Here is an 18,596-nt window from a genome sequence, read left to right on the forward strand (position 1 = left end):
CACTGGAAATTGTTTTTTCTTTCAGCAGGTTCTGCATTACTGGATGGTGCCAGCCTCCCGTTCCGCCATATCTTCGACAGGGATGTTGTTTTCAAATATATGAACGGAAACTTGAGGTCCCCAGGTAAATTTTTGTAGTATTGAAATTATTCAAAACGTGCCAAAATGAATACTCCTTTACTTATTATTCTGGAAATCTAAAAATTAAAACAAAAACCAAACCATAAATGATAAACATTCAACGAAAATGCAAAGTTCTCAATCCAAAATTAATTTGTTTCACTCTTGATAAATTATCTCTGCGCTCTGTCGAGGAAAACACTCGTATATCATTATCAGACACAATTTCCCATTAAATAGGTTTAAAATTATGTCGTCATAAAACAACAGTAAAGAATTGATGTGTTCCAAGAGCAGAGCATCCGGGACTACAAGCCCAATAAACCGCGGGTCACGCGCAGTCTTTAGGGCGCAGTCCCGGGTCTACGAAGATCATGTAACTGTACATGCTCCTTTGTCTCCCACATCACGTTCAGCTAACCACTGCTCTGGCGGAGTCTCATACGGCCGCTCGAACACTTCTAGCAGTCTGAGATGTAATTCATTAATGGAGCGGTAGTTGTCTGAACTTGTTGACAGTTTTGGAGGAATGGGTTTATTCCGCGTGGGATACAAAAATAATAATTATGTCCAATAATTAAGAATACACCAATTAATTACCTTCTAGCGAGAGAATTATCCCCAAGTTCAGCACGATCAATAGCTCGTTGTAAGATGTGATTTCTGGGCACAACAACGGGGTTGCTTTTCTTTTGCACATCGATCCTAGCTTCTCTGTGAGTAAGATATGTATCTAGTTACTTGGGCTTTATAATCTTATAAGCAACACCAGAACTGTCTTCCCAAACAATAATTCCTGTATACTGTGATATCCTTGGATTTTTATAGTCTTATTACCGACTTAAATCGTAATTTGTCATCTAGAAACGAATGAAACTCTAAACTTGTGTCACATAAATGTCTTAAAGTGACGTTAAAACCCGGACCTGATCTCAGGCGGTAAAACATTCTGAGCGATATGAATTACGGTACTTACTTGTAATTTGGAAGGTTGCTTATCTGACAGTCCTCGTCTACACGGTCCTTGTAGAGAGCCAGCCATTCCAACCATTTATCACGCTGAAAACAGTATTATTTTCGGTAATGTGGATTTAATTATATAACAATAATCATTATACAATATAACATACATGTGTATAATTAAAACAATGAAAAGAGAGAATGGGGAAGCCAATTAATCAAACAATATTTGATTGATTGGCTTCCTCATTATCTCTTTTCATTCATGTTTGAAACATGCAGTCTGAGCGCATTCGCGAGATAAAAAGAAAACAACTCACACATTGTTTGTTGCGATCTTCAGCAGTCATTTTGTTGTATTGATCTAAGTCCTGATGTATTTGGTGATCCCGCAACACTGAATCTACTTCTATCCCATACATCGCGAGGGGGTTGAAACCTCCTGCATTCCCTCCACTGAATTGATGAACAACCTGAACAGGGAGAATCAAACTTTCTCGCAGAAATATGTCGAAGACTATAAATATTTCTTAATGTTAGCAGTTAGGCGTGATCACGTGCCTACTGACTAACCTTAAGCAACGCCGCACAGTCCGATTTTGAGAAAGTGGGTTTTAACGTTTTCTTTACTTCTTCAACTGACAAACAGTTCCTCAACATTTGGTCGACCAATCCATCCAGGTTAGCATTTTCTGTAAATTTATAATTCTGATTAAGACACGTAACAAAAATGATTGTTGATTATTAATTAAAAGTCGTTACTGTTAGTTAAAATCTTCGATATTGCGATCTAAAAGCAGTACATTATTTTATTATTCCGAAAATATGGATGATACCAAAATTGCATACCCAAGAAGTCAGCACTCTGTAAGAGAAGAAAAGTAGTGGTGAAATCGGAGTGAGTCTCTCTCATAGTTTCAAAAAGTTTAGAAAACAGGTCAGCGTCACCCAAGTTTTCGTTAAGGAGACCAAGTTTCTTTCTCATCAGACTGTTATACTCCCTGTCGTATACCTTGAGGTCATAAAAAGTGTAATACTGAGATTATGCCATTTAAATTATCCCGTCATAATCAAGTTTGTTGTTTGAGGAACAATGCGGAATAACCAACTTTTTGAGTGTACAAAATTAACGGTGTATGAACTAGGAGTTTATTGCTTGAGGACAAGTTTTGTGTACCTGCTCCCAAGATAGCAGGACTTCATCGAGTTTCTGTTGAGAGACCACGAGAGCAAACATTTCTCCGAGCTTCTTGACATTCCATTTGCACATCGCAGGTTGAGCTTCATATGAATATCTGAAATAATTAACGAATAATAATTAGATTACCCTCAATCTCTCTTTTTTTCTTGTCAAAGGATGAGACTATCGGGATAGTTAAATTTCTATGTGCACAAATTGCATTAAAAAATACAAGGGATTCCCAGCATCATTTCTGTTGATGTTCTGTGTTCACGGGGTGCTTTTCTGTTTTAGAAATTATAAAACATCTCAAACATGAAGCACGCCTAGACTGCTTGATTTTCTAGATTTATAACCAATACAATTTTCTAACAAACTTTTGACAGGTCGTTCGATCGATGATATACACCACAACTAACATTACGGACACTAAACATTATAATTTGTTTTGATAACCTTGACATTTGCTCTGTGATCAAACTAGAGTTTCAGAGCGGCAGTGATCTACTTCTTGCAACCTTTTCTTTTATTTGTTACAAGAAAACAAGTTCATGTTTTGAAAATACATTTTTGAGGAAAAAAATATTACATTAAAGTATCACAGAAGAGGAGTTATATCTACTTTTACTTTTACTTTAGGTTCCCTAATTATCTGAAAAATCTACAAACCTTTTCGACGCAGCTAATTAAGTCAGCCCAAAAATATCATCAACAAACATTAATTCGAAACGATACTGAGACCGATTCTATTTCTGATAGAAATTTAAATATAAGTGAGCGAAACAATTTCCTTATTCAAAGCTTCGTTACCTGCATTATAGGCCCGCTAGTTTCTGTTTTAAGATGATCTATACCCGCATTTAACTCTGATAAATTAACACTTTGAGTTCTGTGTTGGTTTCCACTCCTACCGCTACCATAGTTAGCAGAAACTCGGGAGAAAAAGGGCATAAAGTTTCGTGTAAATTTTGTGAACGAAATGCTTATTGTGTCATCATAGATCAAAGGGTTGACAACAGAGTTAATAGGAAGAACAATGATTGAAAAGAATCCGTAGTACGATGTCCCGTCAAATTGGCCATAGTAGTGGAGGCAGCACACAATGATGAAAGGCACCCAAGTTAAAAAATCAGTTAATATGATCAGACTTATCTTTCTTTCCAAACCATTGGATTTGTTTCTCTGTATTGATCTCGAAGAAGAATTCGAAGAGAGATAAATAGCGATGTAGGAGACAGACATGACGAGACAAAGACTGAAGTTAACTGAGAGCATTGACAAGGAGAATAATCGCTGAGGGTCCAATTCCGTTACAAAGTACTTGAAAACACAGACACCAGAATTCCCGTAAAAGTTTTGGTTTGACCCTGAAATCCCACCGTGATCGTTAGTGAACATTTCTGCAACAAGATTTCTGATAAGAGGCCAGGAGACAAGAGAATCGCGGAGCCGTCCGTAGTATTTCTCCAAAATATTGATGTGTTCTTGTAAGGATGGTGCACCTATGAACAAGGTGACTTTGTTGTAGTAGATTCCATTCAGGAAGTAATCCTCAAAATGGAAAATTGGAATTAGAACGATCGCTAAAACGCAGCAAACCAGAAACAACATAAAAATGACGGTAAAGCAAACAAACAACCTGGAGAGTTCTCTCGAAGAGAAAAGATGTCTGATGCTATAAATCCTGTAAACACTGAGACATGTCATGGAAGATATCGAGAGAAGAGATCCAGTGGTGCTGAGGACGCCCAGAGCAGTGCAGTACCAACTATTTAGCCACTCAAACCTTAGTCTGCAGTACGAGGAAGAATATACAGTGTCCGCAACAGACACACCCAGCAGATACAATCCAGTTAGAAGATCACCAAATCCAACACAAATAACAAACACACAATTGAAGAATGTCACCTTCCGCTGAGCACTCTTCAGGGTGAATATTTTCCGAGTTACTACGTTTAAATTCGTGAGAGTAGCAAGAGAACCAAACAACCACGCAAATATCTTCAATGGCAAACTTTCAATTATCTGGAGATTGCACGAATCATTGCATTCATCTGAAAGATCAAAACAATCAACTCTACCATCACAGACCGCAGAGAGCGGCACGTAGGAGTCAGATACATTACATTTAAAATGGTTAAAACACAACCTCTCATCAGACCCGTCCCAGCAATCATCTGCCAAGTTACAAACCTTATCGTAAGTGACACACCTCCCATTCTCACACATGAATAGGTCGTTCTGAAAATTCCGGCCCTGCTTATGAGCCAATGTCAGATATTGCAAGCCAGAGGCTGGCGAGGCTGTTGTGATTGCTTTACCGGGAACGTTTGCACAAGCATAATACGATACGGACTTTAGAGGACACGAAGCATCAGAACATAAACCGTTACAACTGTGATATACATAAATTTGGCCGAACAAAAATTTGCAAGACACACCGTTGGCTGATGGAGAGAAGATCAGGCTAATACTTGGTACTCCGTAAACGTTTTCATCAGCTGCTCTGTGGATTTTAACAGCACAATCTCCCTGCATTCCAGGAAGGCACTGGTAAGACAAGATATACCTTGATGGAGTTCTGGTATCATCAATCGCTTTTGTTAACAGACTTACCATTCCTCGAGATTCTCTGCAGATGGAATTTTCACCTGGACACTCTTCCTTGTAGTCACAAAGATTCTGAATTTGAGAGAATTTATCAGTAGTTTGCGGACATCTGAACATTTCAGTGCAGGCTTCTGTCTTCTCGATACATCTAAAGACTGACTTATCACTTCCACAAACATTCCACTGGCTGGTATCCTCATCTATTCCATCAACACAGTCAACCTCGCCGTCACAAAGCCAAACTTTTGGGATGTTTTTCAAAGACCCGGAAGTAAAACTCATCCTTCTAGCACACTTGTTAGACGTCATGTCCTCACAAATGTGTGTCTTTTCGTCCCCCTCAAACTCACAATCATCAACACCATCACAGAGTTGGTGTTTGTGGAGGTAACAGTCATGCTCCGTCAGCAAACATTTGTCATCAAACTTGTCGTCACAAAGACCATAACCCTGACACAGACCATATTGAGAGACAGTAGTCGTATGGTCACCAACCCGACACGTGAGAGCGATATTCGAGCAGTTCAGCTGGTCCCGTCCGTCGTCGCACACTTTGTAGTCAAGGTAGGCTTTGCCAACGGTGGGATGGCACATCTGGTTTGGTTTTATATACCTAGTTCCATCATATTCTCCGCTCTGTCTGCACCATCTTCCACCTTCGTGAACATCACAGTCCTGTATATTAGCTCGATCATAAGGACAATAGTTTTTAAAATTATCACCGTCTCGGTTACAGATGTAAAACGGGTGTATCCATTGCATTTCTCTGCGCCAGTCTTTGCAAATAATTCCAGTGGTATGATTGCAGCTAGGCATTTCGTCATCCCCCATCATGCAATCATACACACCATCGCAAACTAGATCAAAGGATATCCTTTTGCCGGTCATTTCACATTTGAATCCGTCCACACAGTTAGCTTCATCAACACCTCCCTGACAATCTACCTTATCATTACACCTGAAGAAGGACCAGACACCGTCACCACTGTTGTATCTTCCTTCACCTCTCTTCGGTCCTCCGGCCACTTGCTCGCAAACTCCGTACCCACAAAGTAGAAAGTCTCCGTATTTTCTCCTGGAAATGTTCCCGATAACTCCACAAACTTGGTAATATTGCTGGTCGTCATCGCAGGGGGTTGAGTAAACTTGTGAGTTGTGGTACTTGTTGCCAATGTCTACTGCTTGATAATATACCTCAGAGCGAGCACATTTGATGACGTCATAAGTCACGTGGTTCAGTGAAACTTTACACGTTTCTTTCAGAAAAGCGCTGATTTCAGTAAAGGTGCAGTCAAAGAGACCTGAAACAAACAGTAAAATAGTCTTTTCATTCAAAATGTTGAATTATCGTCAGATGAATCTCAATAACTTTCGAGTCGCAAATGATACTTTTTCTTCAAATCGCAACACTAATTCTATAATTTTGATCAGGTGTACTTACCAGATATATCTGTAGTGCAAGTAGGACTGTTATAGTTCCCAAAAACACAAATTCTGCTATCCGGAGACGTTGTTGATGTGATGGAAACCAGAGCCAATAAAACAACAGCAAAGACCATGATGAGCTGTATAAATGAATTTTGAAGAAAGCGATATTTCTTGATTTGTTTCTAATGATAGGAGAACAAAGCCAAAAAACCTGGCTCTCATGAAACCAGCTGGTATAATATACCTTACTGACAACGCTACCTGACAACTTAAGCTCTAAATAGTTCTTAACAACAGCGTAAAACAATTAAACAATCAGTCAAAAAAGGATAAAAAACAGAGTAATATGCATCAGTTTGGATCTGTTATAAGCTTACGGCAAAAACATCAAAGGTTATAAACATTGATAAAATTGTAGGAGAATGAACCAAGATGCAAAATGATGATATAATCGAAAAATTGTATCACAGGTGTTTTATAAAGGAGAACTTGGACAGATCCTCTCAGTATTGTTGAACTCTGTTTCTAACAATTAACACTTCTCATCTGGAAACGTTGCTTATTCATTATCATAGAAAGATTTATCCACAAAAAATGTTTACGAGATGTCCAAGAGGGTACAGTGTTTGGTTTAGGAACCGACCGGTCAGGGATTGTGGCTGCCGGACCGGAAACAGTCGAATATCAATATATTTTCCGGTTTGCCGGATTTTTCCGGACCGGGTGTTAAGAAGATGAAATTTAAGGCTGCCGGACATTGCCGGAAAATACAAATTAATCCTTATTTTTGACATAATATAAAAATAGTATAAAAATCAAGATCTGTTTAATTACTCACACACGCTTGGACAATGTCCATGAATGATGGCAGGACGTGTAATACAGCCGAGATAAAGCCTATATCCATCAGTTAAAATGGCTTTAAAGGGCTTTAATAGATAATTAATTTAATAAAAAATGACACAACCCACCTGCCGCCTTTATCACTCCCATTGCAGATAAACCCGGGATCAAACGTTTCCATAAATCCGTAGGGCCCGTAGTCGATAGTGAGTCCCAGGATACTCATATTATCGGTGTTCAGGACTCCGTGACAAAACCCTACCTTGGGAAGTGTGTTTAATGTTCACTACAGACAACTACAAAAGTACAAACAACTACAAACACCCAGATTTGCTGAACCCAATCAATCATATACAATCATATAACCGTACTCTAACGTACAGATAATGGAGTTGAATTTCGAGTTTCTCAAGTCTAAAGGGTTATTAGTTGGGCACTGGCAAGGGACAAATCAGAGAGGGAGGGGGTTGGTGAGGGACAAATCAGAGTCGGGGGAGGGGGGAAGGTTGGTGATAGACAAATCAGGGGAGAGTTGGTGGACAAATCAGGACCGGGGATGGGGGTTGGTGAGGGACAAATAAGGGGGGAGGTTGGTGGACAAATCAGGGCCGGGGGAGGGGGGTTGGTGAGGGACAAATAAGGGGGGAGGTTGGTGGACAAATCAGGGCCGGGGGAGGGGGGTTGGTGAGGGACAAATAAGGGGGGAGGTTGGTGGACAAATCAGGGCCGGGGGAGGGGGGCCGGAGGGGGGTTGGTGAGGGACAAATAAGGGGGGAGGTTGGTGGACAAATCAGGGCCGGGGGAGGGGGGTTGGTGAGGGACAAATAAGGGGGGAGGTTGGTGGACAAATCAGGGCCGGGGGAGGGGGGCCGGGGAGGTTGGTGAGGGACAAACAGAAGTAGAAACTAACAGTCTGCCAGTGAGCTACAAGCAGTGCAGTCCGCTCCATTATCTCACGATACATTGCCACCACAGTCTCCTCATCCTCAATATCTCCAGCGATGTCAGGATAAAATCTGTTTTTAGTGTAGCTCAACAGTTGTTTTAATATATCTGTTTTTCCTACACTTGGTCCAACTCGACTTGTTGCCTGAAATACTATACACTTGTCATCTGAAATTTTAAACGAGAGTAGGTGCAGGATTTTAATTGATGTAATGAGATTCTTGTTTGCGGATAGTTACTAGCTGTACTTCAGCAAAGTCGTTCGTTTCATTTCAATCGAATGATTCGACGCAGTTGTAAACTAAGACAATGTAATTCTACGAGAAAATATTAAAATGCTTGAGATTTAAGAATGTGGACATACTCGGTCGATGGTTTTAAATATCTCGAACGATCCGAAGCGAATGAAGGTTGGTGCTATTCTCAAAATAACGGTACACTTCTCATTGATTGGGTGTCCATCATACAAGATATCTCTGACCACAGTGTCCGTTGAAACAACACAACTACCTGTTCAGATGATTTGATTTGATTTGAAAGTTTCACAAATAGAACAATATAGACACGTTCATTTGAGGATATTGGTAAACAAAAAAAAAGTGTGACAAAGTAATAATTTCCGTGCCGGCCGTATTTAGGCGATATCTTATCACCTGATTAAGATATCGTTATGTGACAAAGTGTGCCTAGAGGATGAGACGATTATCCTAACCATCAAGGGTTCAAATAATTTCATAGTGTGACAAAATCAACTACACCGTGCCTTTTAATAGGGCCACTAATATTTACCAATATCCTCAAACTCAAATGAACGTGTCCATGTAAACAATACAGCAATAATATAAAAGATAGAAGCGACATCATGAAGCATTACGGAGGGTAAAAAGTGACAATAAACTAAAATCTGTGTTCATATAAAATACAGAACTCCTAATTTTGATGGAATACGTTAAAAATGGTGACAGCAAAATTCGATTTTTCAAGATAAGTTTTGCAACCGAAAGGAGAGTAAGATAGATTTAAATTTCCTGTACGACAACGGAATTTAAAATAGAGAGAAAATAAACAGGAACCACCAGTGATAAACAAATAAAACAGACCTGCACATGATAAACATACCTGCACGTGTGGTGGGAACACCCAGGTGAAACATGGCTTCAGAACAGAGAAACTCTCTAAGACTACTCCGCAAGACTTTTCTCCCGTCAGCAGTACGGGAGAAGGGCGTCTTACCTGCTCCTTTAAACTGAATCTATAGGGAAAGTTCTGAGATTAATAACTGCAACTCTGTGAGTTTATCCGGTTACAGTTTAATTTATCAATATGTTAACATTTCATTCGTAAAAATATCCAAAAGCAAAAAGTCTAGTAAAACCAACCTCCCATCTTTGAGAGTCGTTGTTAATGACTTCTCCCACGTACATAGTAGCACCGTCCCCGAGTTGTCCGCTAAAGTAACCAAACTGGTGACCGCAGTAACAATGTGAGGCGTAATCCGCTCCGGGGATACTCTTACTCCCGCACAGGTAACTGTAAGGTTATTAATCACATATTAATTATTATCATAATTATTACTAATTATTATTATTACTAATCACAAACATACTTGGGCAAGTTTCCATAAACGATATTTTATGATCGGCGCCGATAATCGCTTATTGAGCGCTTTTTCGGCGCTTTTTTTTTAAAAAAACCGTTTACAATCGCTTTTTTTACGATTATAAACGGTTCAAAAAAAATCGCTTATAATCGACTATAATTGGTGTCGTAATTCAAAAAAGCGCTTTTTTGAATTTAAAAGCGCTTATAAGCGCTTTTAAGCGCTTACTAGCGTCGCTGAGCGATTTGAAAGCGGTTTTCCAGTAGGATTGGCGCCAAAAACGGGTGGATAAGCGGTTGGACGGATAAGCGATTCGTAGGCGCTTTTTTGAACCATTTATAAGCGATTATAAGCGCTTATAATTGGGGTGCAATTTAGCTGTTTGTAAAGCGCAAATAAAGCGCTTATAAGCGCTTTTAAAATTGAGTCAGGAAAACGCTATATTACATCTTATAACCGCTTATAATCGATTATAAGCGTTTTTTTAGAAATCGCTTATAACGGCTAATTCATCGCTATTTCACCGCTTTTACCGCTTTTCCTATCATCCATGGCCAGGTGAGCAGGAATTAAAAAGCGCTTATAAGCGCTTTTTCGATGCTGCCCCTAGCCTGGTCGGAACGGGGTAGTGCCCAGAATTTAAAAGCGCTTATAAGCGATTTCTCAATTCCCCTTAACCTGGTTGGAACTTTCATGTGCTTTTCTGAGCAACCTGGGGTGCACCGGCAGAGTCAGGATTTAAAAGCGCTTATAGGCGCTTATGATCGCTTTTCTACCACTTTTCCTATCACCCATGGCATGGGTTGGCAAGAATTATAAAGCGCTTATAAGCGTTTTTCAATGCTGCCCCTTACCTGGTCGGAACGGGGGAGTGCCCGGAATAAAAAAGCGCTCATAAGCGCTTTTTAAATGCTGCCCCTAACCTGGTCGGAACTGGAAATCAGAGTGCCCGCTTATAAGTGCTTTTCTGAGAAACCTGGGGTGCACCGGCAGAGTCAGGATTAAAAAGCGCTTATGATCGCTTTTCTACCGCTTTTCCTATCACCCATGGCCTGGTTGGCAAGAATTATAAAGCGCTTATAAGCGCTTTTTCGATGCTGCCCCTAACCTGGTCGGAACGGGGTAGTGCCCGGAATTTAAAAGCGCTTATAAGCGATTTCTCAATTCCCCTTAACCTGGTCGGAACTTGCATGTGCTTTTCTGAGAAACCTGGGGTGCACCGGCAGAGTCAGGATTAAAAAGCGCTTATGATCGCTTTTCTACCGCTTTTCCTATCACCCATGGCCTGGTTGGCAAGAATTATAAAGCGCTTATAAGCGCTTTTTCGATGCTGCCCCTAACCTGGTCGGAACGGGGTAGTGCCCGGAATTTAAAAGCGCTTATAAGCGATTTCTCAATTCCCCTTAACCTGGTCGGAACTTGCATGTGCTTTTCTGAGCAACCTGGGGTGCAACGGCAGAGTCAGGATTTAAAAGCGCTTATAGGCGCTTATGATTGCTTTTCTACCGCTTTTCCCATCGCCCATGGCCTGGTTGGCAGGAATTAGAAAGCGCTTATAAGCGCTTTTTCAATGCTGCCACTAACCTGGTCGCAACGGGGGAGTGCCCGGAATTAAAAGGCGCTTATAAGCACTTTTTCAATGCTGCCCCTAACCTGGTCGGAACGGGGGAGTGCCCGGAATTTAAAATCGCTTATAGTTATAAGCGATTTCTCAATTCCCTTCAACCTGGTCGGAACTGGAGAGTGCCCACTCATATGTGCTTTTCTGAGCAAACTGGGGTGCACCGGCAGAGTCAGGATTTGAAAGCGCTTATAGGCGCTTATGATCGCTTATCTACCGCTTTTCCCATCACCCATGGGCACCTAAGGATTTGAAAAGCGGTTATAAGTTATAAGCGATTACAATCACTTTTTATTGCTGGTTTTTACCGATTTATCTATCATTTATCAACATGGATTTAAACATAGTTGTTTGACTGGCGATCTAGAAGCCAAGCAAGAAGGCTAAGTGCACGGCGCGGCAAAGTTCTCCGACAATAATTGTCAGAAATTGTAAAGCGCTTGCAAGCGTTTATTTATATGTTGTTAATGGTGATGGTTGTCCTGGTGGCGGTCGATGCGCGCTGCGTCATCAGTCATACACACTTCACATTCAGAACTTGCAAAAGAAAAATATTGTATATGAAATTAAATTATTGCGCTGGGCCACGCTCAGTCTGTCAACGAGTATGACAGGCGTCAGGCATGTTCATGTCATTCCAAGGAATCTCTAGCCGGGCTGAGCGAATCACGACGTCTGAAAAAAGTGCGGTGCTCATTGGATTTTAGTGTGTGCGTGACCAGCATTCACGTACTTGTTCATAATCAATCGTGGACATAAAAACAAGTGCACGCTGAGTACCAATAGGAAAAAAAATAATGTATATATACGCTAGTAAAGCCGCGCGCGTGCAGGCGTGCTGAGATAGCTTGTAAAATTTGGTTATTAAATAGTAAAACAGCAACAAATAAACCGCGCCAGCTTGCGCGTTTGAGTCGCTCCTACGAAATCGCTCCCCCAAATTTTAAGAAAATTCTTGTGAAAAGGCCTTTGAGTTTGGGTATGGCATTGATCTAAATCGGTGTATTTTTTGGACGCTGATCCAGAATCACCCGCCATGACGTAGGGTAAAAATATTTCCCTGGAGAGTTACATGGGCAAAACCGTGTTAGTCACGTGACAGGCTAGTAAAACATGATTTCGATTGTTTAGGGCTCATGTTAGGGTTTGGGTTGTGGTACGCGGGTTATGGATAGCTCCGGGGTAATTATATGGTTGGGATTAGGGTTTATGTTAATTTGTTTTGTACGGCTGCAAAACCATAAAAACCAAGGTCACGTGAAATTTTTTCCCGATCCATGACTCGTGCCGAAGGCACAAAAGAGTCAAGGACAAGGGTTAGCGATCGAGGTTTTTTTTGTATATGGTAGCTTTGCGACCGAGCGTGCGTGCGTGCGTGCGTGCGTGCGTACGTGCCTGCAAGCACTGTTATCGCCCACGTGACTACCTGCGCACAGTTATTTTGCGCGATAATCTGAATTATATAATTGTTGGCGCGCGGCGCTGAACCAACCAAGTACATTATTAATTTCATTATGTACGTATCCCACTAGGCACTAATTGATAGCATATTATTATTATTTTGAGTTAGTATTACTATTTTGCACAGATCCGTGTCAGGTTGCATAAACAATAAACATATGGTTACATAGAAGTATACACGATTTTCAAATTCAATATAGAATTATATTAACTGGGCGGCGCTCGGCAGTCGGCATGTCACTTCGCCATATTTGCATGTTTATACAAACAGTAAAGACTGGGCCGTCCCCAGGTTGTATGGAATATGATAAATACGCCATCACGGATCGGGAAATTGAGCGGCCATCCACAAAAGAAAAGCGGCCGCATTTCTTGTTGGGCGAGCGAATAAGCAAGAGCCGGTTTTTATACAAAAATAAGCGTACACATGATATACAATGCAATAAAGCTAAGAGTTTCTGCATGTTCGATTATTTTGCACCTAACCATGTGCCTTCGTGCTGCCGTTGCTCTATTCAGATAGGTAGTGCGCCATCAACATTGAACATTGAGCCGCGCGTGCCAACTGTATAGTAGGATAGTTTTTTAGCGCTTATTTCGGCCAGCACAATTTTCTTCAAACAAATAAATATTGAGTATCCTTCCCGACCTCCGATTGCAACAAAAATTGGTGAGCTTACTCTGTACTCATAGACTTACGAGGAAAGTGTCTGAAATAATACGACAAAAATCAACGAATTTGGTCAAATTACGCGAGTTTTACAGCTACTTTTGCTCCAAAAGCCTGGCATAGCCTGGCGTAATTAAACCCTCTAAAACGCGCAAATAGGCTTACCTGGGGACCTCAGGCTATCATGTTCATTAATAGAGATTCGGCGGAATGACAGGCTGAGCGCGGCCCAGTAAAAATAGGTGTGTTTATGCGATTTTACAATCTAACTCAGCGCGCTGCTCTTGTAGCGCATACGTCACTTCTTTTTTATTGGTAGTTGGCGTGCACGTGATCTTTTGCGCGGCTGTAATTGGTTCTGAACGATCACGTGAATGCTAGTCCAATGAGCATTGCACTTTTTTAGGGCGATGAAAGTCGTAATTCACTCAGCCCGAATAAATATTTGGCGGAATGCGGAATGACAGGCTGAGCCAAATTCCGACCAGGTTAAGGGGAATTGAAAAAACGCTTATAAGCGCTTTATAATTCTTGGCAACCAGGCCATGGGTGATGGGAAAAGCGGTAGAAAAGCAATCATAAGCGCCTATAAGCGCTTTTAAATCCTGACTCTGCCGGTGCACCCTAGGTTGCTCAGAAAAGCACATGCAAGTGGGCACTCTCCAGTTCCGACCAGGTTGAAGGGAATTGAGAAATCGTTTATAAGCGCTTTTTAATTCCGGGCACACCCCTGTTCCGAACAGGTTAGGGGCAGCATTGAAAAAACGCTTATAAGCGCTTTATAATTCTTGCCAACCAGGCCATGGGTGATAGAAAAAGCGGTAGAAAAGCGATCATAAGCGCCTATAAGCGCTTTTAAATCCTGACTCTGCCGGTGCACCCCAGGTTGCTCAGAAAAGCACATGCAAGTGGGCACTCTCCAGTTCCGACCAGGTTAAGGGGAATTGAGAAATCGCTTATAAGCGCTTTTAAATTCCGGGCACTACCCCGTTTCGACCACGTTAGGGGCGGCATTGACAAAGCGCTTATAAGCGCTTTTAAATTCCGGGCACTCCCCCGTTCCGACCAGGTAAGGGGCAGCATTGAAAAAACGCTTATAAGCGCTTTATAATTCTTGCCAACCCATGCCATGGGTGATAGGAAAAGTGGTAGAAAAGCGATCATAAGCGCCTTATATAAGCGCTTTTAAATCCTGACTCTGCCGGTGCACCCCAGGTTGCTCAGAAAAGCACATGCAAGTTCCGACCAGGTTAAGGGGAATTGAGAAATCGCTTATAAGCGCTTTTAAATTCCGGGCACTACCCCGTTCCGACCAGGTTAGGGGCAGCATCGAAAAAGCGCTTATAAGCGCTTTATAATTCTTGCCAACCAGGCCATGGGTGATAGGAAAAGCGGTAGAAAAGCGATCATAAGCGCTTTTTAATCCTGACTCTGCCGGTGCACCCCAGGTTTCTCAGAAAAGCACTTATAAGCGGGCACTCTGATTTCCAGTTCCGACCACGTTAGGGGCGGCATTGACAAAGCGCTTATAAGCGCTTTTAAATTCCGGGCACTCCCCCGTTCCGACCAGGTAAGGGGCAGCATTGAAAAAACGCTTATAAGCGCTTTATAATTCTTGCCAACCCATGCCATGGGTGATAGGAAAAGTGGTAGAAAAGCGATCATAAGCGCCTTATATAAGCGCTTTTAAATCCTGACTCTGCCGGTGCACCCCAGGTTGCTCAGAAAAGCACATGAAAGTTCCAACCAGGTTAAGGGGAATTGAGAAATCGCTTATAAGCGCTTTTAAATTCTGGGCACTACCCCGTTCCGACCAGGCTAGGGGCAGCATCGAAAAAGCGCTTATAAGCGCTTTTTAATTCCTGCTCACCTGGCCATGGATGATAGGAAAAGCGGTAAAAGCGGTGAAATAGCGATGAATTAGCCGTTATAAGCGATTTCTAAAAAAACGCTTATAATCGATTATAAGCGGTTATAAGATGTAATATAGCGTTTTCCTGACTCAATTTTAAAAGCGCTTACAAGCGCTTTATTTGCGCTTTACAAACAGCTAAATTGCACCCCAATTATAAGCGCTTATAATCGCTTATAAATGGTTCAAAAAAGCGCCTACGAATCGCTTATCCGGCCAACCGCTTATCCACCCGTTTTTGGCGCCAATCCTACTGGAAAACCGCTTTCAAATCGCTCAGCGACGCTAGTAAGCGCTTAAAAGCGCTTATAAGCGCTTTTAAATTCAAAAAAGCGCTTTTTTGAATTATGACACCAATTATAGTCGATTATAAGCGATTTTTTTTGAACCGTTTATAATCGTAAAAAAAGCGATTGTAAACGGGTTTTTTTTAAAAAGCGCCGAAAAAGCGCTCAATAAGCGATTATCGGCGCCGATCATAAAATATCGTTTATGGAAACTTGCCCATAATTGTATCATGATTCAAAGCTAAGCTACGTGGCTTAGAATCAGATTGTTGTGTACTCGTTTTAGCACAGTATTTCAGCGTAGTATTTTAGGGCATATATTATTGTACGAAATTTAGTACAGCAGGGTAGTGCAGAGAGTTCAGTTTAACACCTCTGTTTTGGTTACAAGGAGGATAGTTTAGGATTTGTTTAGAGCAGAAAGTTTTGGGGAGCAGAGAGTTCATTTTAACATCTCTGTTTTGATTATCAGAGGGACCATTTTAACACCTCTGTTTTGGTTCCAAGGAGGATAGTTTGGGAATTGTTTATAGATTGCTAAAACGAGTGGGAGATTGTTTATACATACAGGGTGGGCCAAAAGTTAGTGGGCATACGTTGGCCTTAATAGCTCAGTCACTGAGTGCCCAATTGAAATAATTCTTTCTGGTATGACTTACTACCACCACTGGTTCGAGGAATTTGTCAAATCGATAAATATTAGAGTTCATTTTTTTCAAATGAAGGTTAATTTTTGCATTTATTTGATAGTTTTGATAGTCGAATCGAACTAAATCTTATTGAATTGTGTTTGGCCATTCTAATTACGTTTGTCCTGAAAAAATTATAACTGTAGCTTCTCAGATGACAGAGATATGAAGCATAACGAGTTTATTCATTACGTGTGATCAGGTGATTGGTTTACCTAATCACGTGATTAGGTGACCCCGTTAACCACCCCGTTAAACATTATTGGAATTGTGAAGGGTGCCCAATTAAGGTGTCGTGTCACGGTGTCACATAATCACCCAGTCAATGTTGTTAACGAGATACAGAAAATGCTTGATAACTTTGTCATTTCTAATCCGTTTTGCCTCATGTTTTCAGATCATATGCAACATTTAACAATCTACCGTCTCTGAAAAAAATAGGCGTTCAGCATGTTCAGAGAAAACAATATAGGTGTTTTAATATTGAATGGGCGTGGTCTAAAATATTCGGATTTTCAAATTTTGACTTAGAAATCCTCGAACCAGTAAGTACAGTATGCCATCTGCAAAGCAACAGCTCTCAAATATAAAACACAGCGGAGCTATTAAGGCCAACGTACTATCTGGGGATATTTAGAAATCGCAATTCTTAATCACGTATTCAAATAAAAGTACTTTCACTTGTCGCCTTCCTGAACCAAATATAAAAGGAAAAGACCATTTTATCAAGATAATATCCATATGATGAAATACTTTAGTATAAAATAAACAATGAGACGAACCCAGGGAATTCCTGACGTTGCAGCTCGGACTCAGGGAGATCGAGTAAACTCATAGCACTGGAGGAGTAGACTACAGTAGAGGGGCCAGACAGAGGGGTAGGTTGCACTTTACTAAAACACGCATTTTTAACTGAAACATTCGCAGTGTTGATCAAAAATAACTCGTTATAGTAAAGGATAAAGCCAGCATAATAATTATGTGAGTAGTAATAATTATGTGAGTAGTAATAATTATGTGAGTTCCCAATAAAAGATCAGAACTCACCCTGCCTTGGTGTATTTTCTGTGATAGTATCTACAGGTAGGTCTCTCAAGGCAGCATTGTCGAAGGTTAATGTCTCCAAAGTCTTCATTCCGAGATTTCTTAGCCTCCCATATCGCATTATTTATTCATCCCGCTATTTAAAGAAATACAATTGATTAGTTGAAGTCAACACCTATCTTTTAAAGTTTAATTGGTCTTCCATCACTATTCCGCTGTCACTGCTTTGTCACCATGGCATCACTGCTTTGTCACTGCTCCGGTACCGAAGTGTCATCGCTTTATTGTCACTGATTTTCCGCCTCATTTTTAGTATGTAGCTAGATTGTGGTTGCCACAGTGCCACAGCGAGATAGTGATGGACGAAATCAATAATAAAGTTGATGACGTGGTTAATCGTGTGGTTCCATATTTATCATTAAATATTATATTAAATTCAGATCGTACCTACGGAGTAAAATTATCATTAGCCACATGAAAAAAGTATATCAGGGGTAAAATTAAGTTTCGAGGCTAATGAAAATGTCCTATTATGTACTTATAATTAGTAATAATTGTGATGACCGATACTAGTAAATGTGGTATTTTCAAACTAAGGGCCTTTTTAATTTAATTTTATGTGACCTGCTTGTTTCGTTGGCCATACGTTTTGTGTCAAAATATTAATTTAAATTATTGTCAAGGGCTAAATTTAATATTGCACCCCTATTCAGCACCTGCTGAACGAGAGGCAGATCAGCCGCTGAACCGAGCAATAACTCTGTTAGGTTTAAAGTAATTAAAACTTAAAAGTAGTCTGGTCAGCTATGAACGAAATAAGATGTTTACCTACATTTCATAGTGGAGGGCTGAACATTTTTGGAGCCTCTCTAAGGTTTTTAGAAAATGTCCCCTTCCTAATTAAAAATGTTTGTTTCAAAATTATCTTAATATATCAAATCCTATTTTTAGGTGGCAAAAGATATGGGTCTCGTTCGCAAAATCAATTCCACATTAACTCGATGGCTGCAGCTAATCAAATTAGTCCTCGTGGTTTTGATGATCATTTTTATCTTTTACAATTTGAGGAGTGGGATAGTATACGATCCTGCATTCCTACAATATTCAACTAAAGAAAACAAGCTAATGGCTTCTTTTCCAGTAAAAACAAGGGCAAACTCTAAAAATATCAGTATTAATACCAATACTAGTGGTTACATTTTCCACAACCACCGATTAAGATTATG

General features: G+C 40.6%; 1 protein-coding gene across 1 annotated transcript; it reads right to left on the minus strand.

The window, feature by feature from the left end:
- Window positions 1–183: 183 nt before the first annotated feature.
- On the minus strand, window positions 184–17,508 carry LOC134814971 (protein adenylyltransferase SelO, mitochondrial-like). Its single transcript, XM_063823362.1, has 14 exons — window positions 17,374–17,508; window positions 17,109–17,238; window positions 9,466–9,616; window positions 9,206–9,338; window positions 8,451–8,596; window positions 8,052–8,231; window positions 7,270–7,403; window positions 2,258–2,375; window positions 1,930–2,092; window positions 1,654–1,772; window positions 1,401–1,553; window positions 1,097–1,179; window positions 721–834; window positions 184–589 (listed from the first exon to the last, which is right to left on the minus strand). The coding sequence occupies exons 1-14, from the start codon at window positions 17,489–17,491 to the stop codon at window positions 493–495; spliced, it is 1,839 nt and encodes a 612-aa protein (XP_063679432.1). The 5' UTR covers window positions 17,492–17,508; the 3' UTR covers window positions 184–492.
- Between the last annotated feature and the right edge of the window lie 1,088 nt (window positions 17,509–18,596).

This window comes from Bolinopsis microptera, chromosome 5 (assembly GCF_026151205.1).
Source record: "Bolinopsis microptera isolate Bmic1 chromosome 5, MBARI_Bmic_1.0, whole genome shotgun sequence".
Lineage (NCBI taxonomy): Eukaryota > Metazoa > Ctenophora > Tentaculata > Lobata > Bolinopsidae > Bolinopsis > Bolinopsis microptera.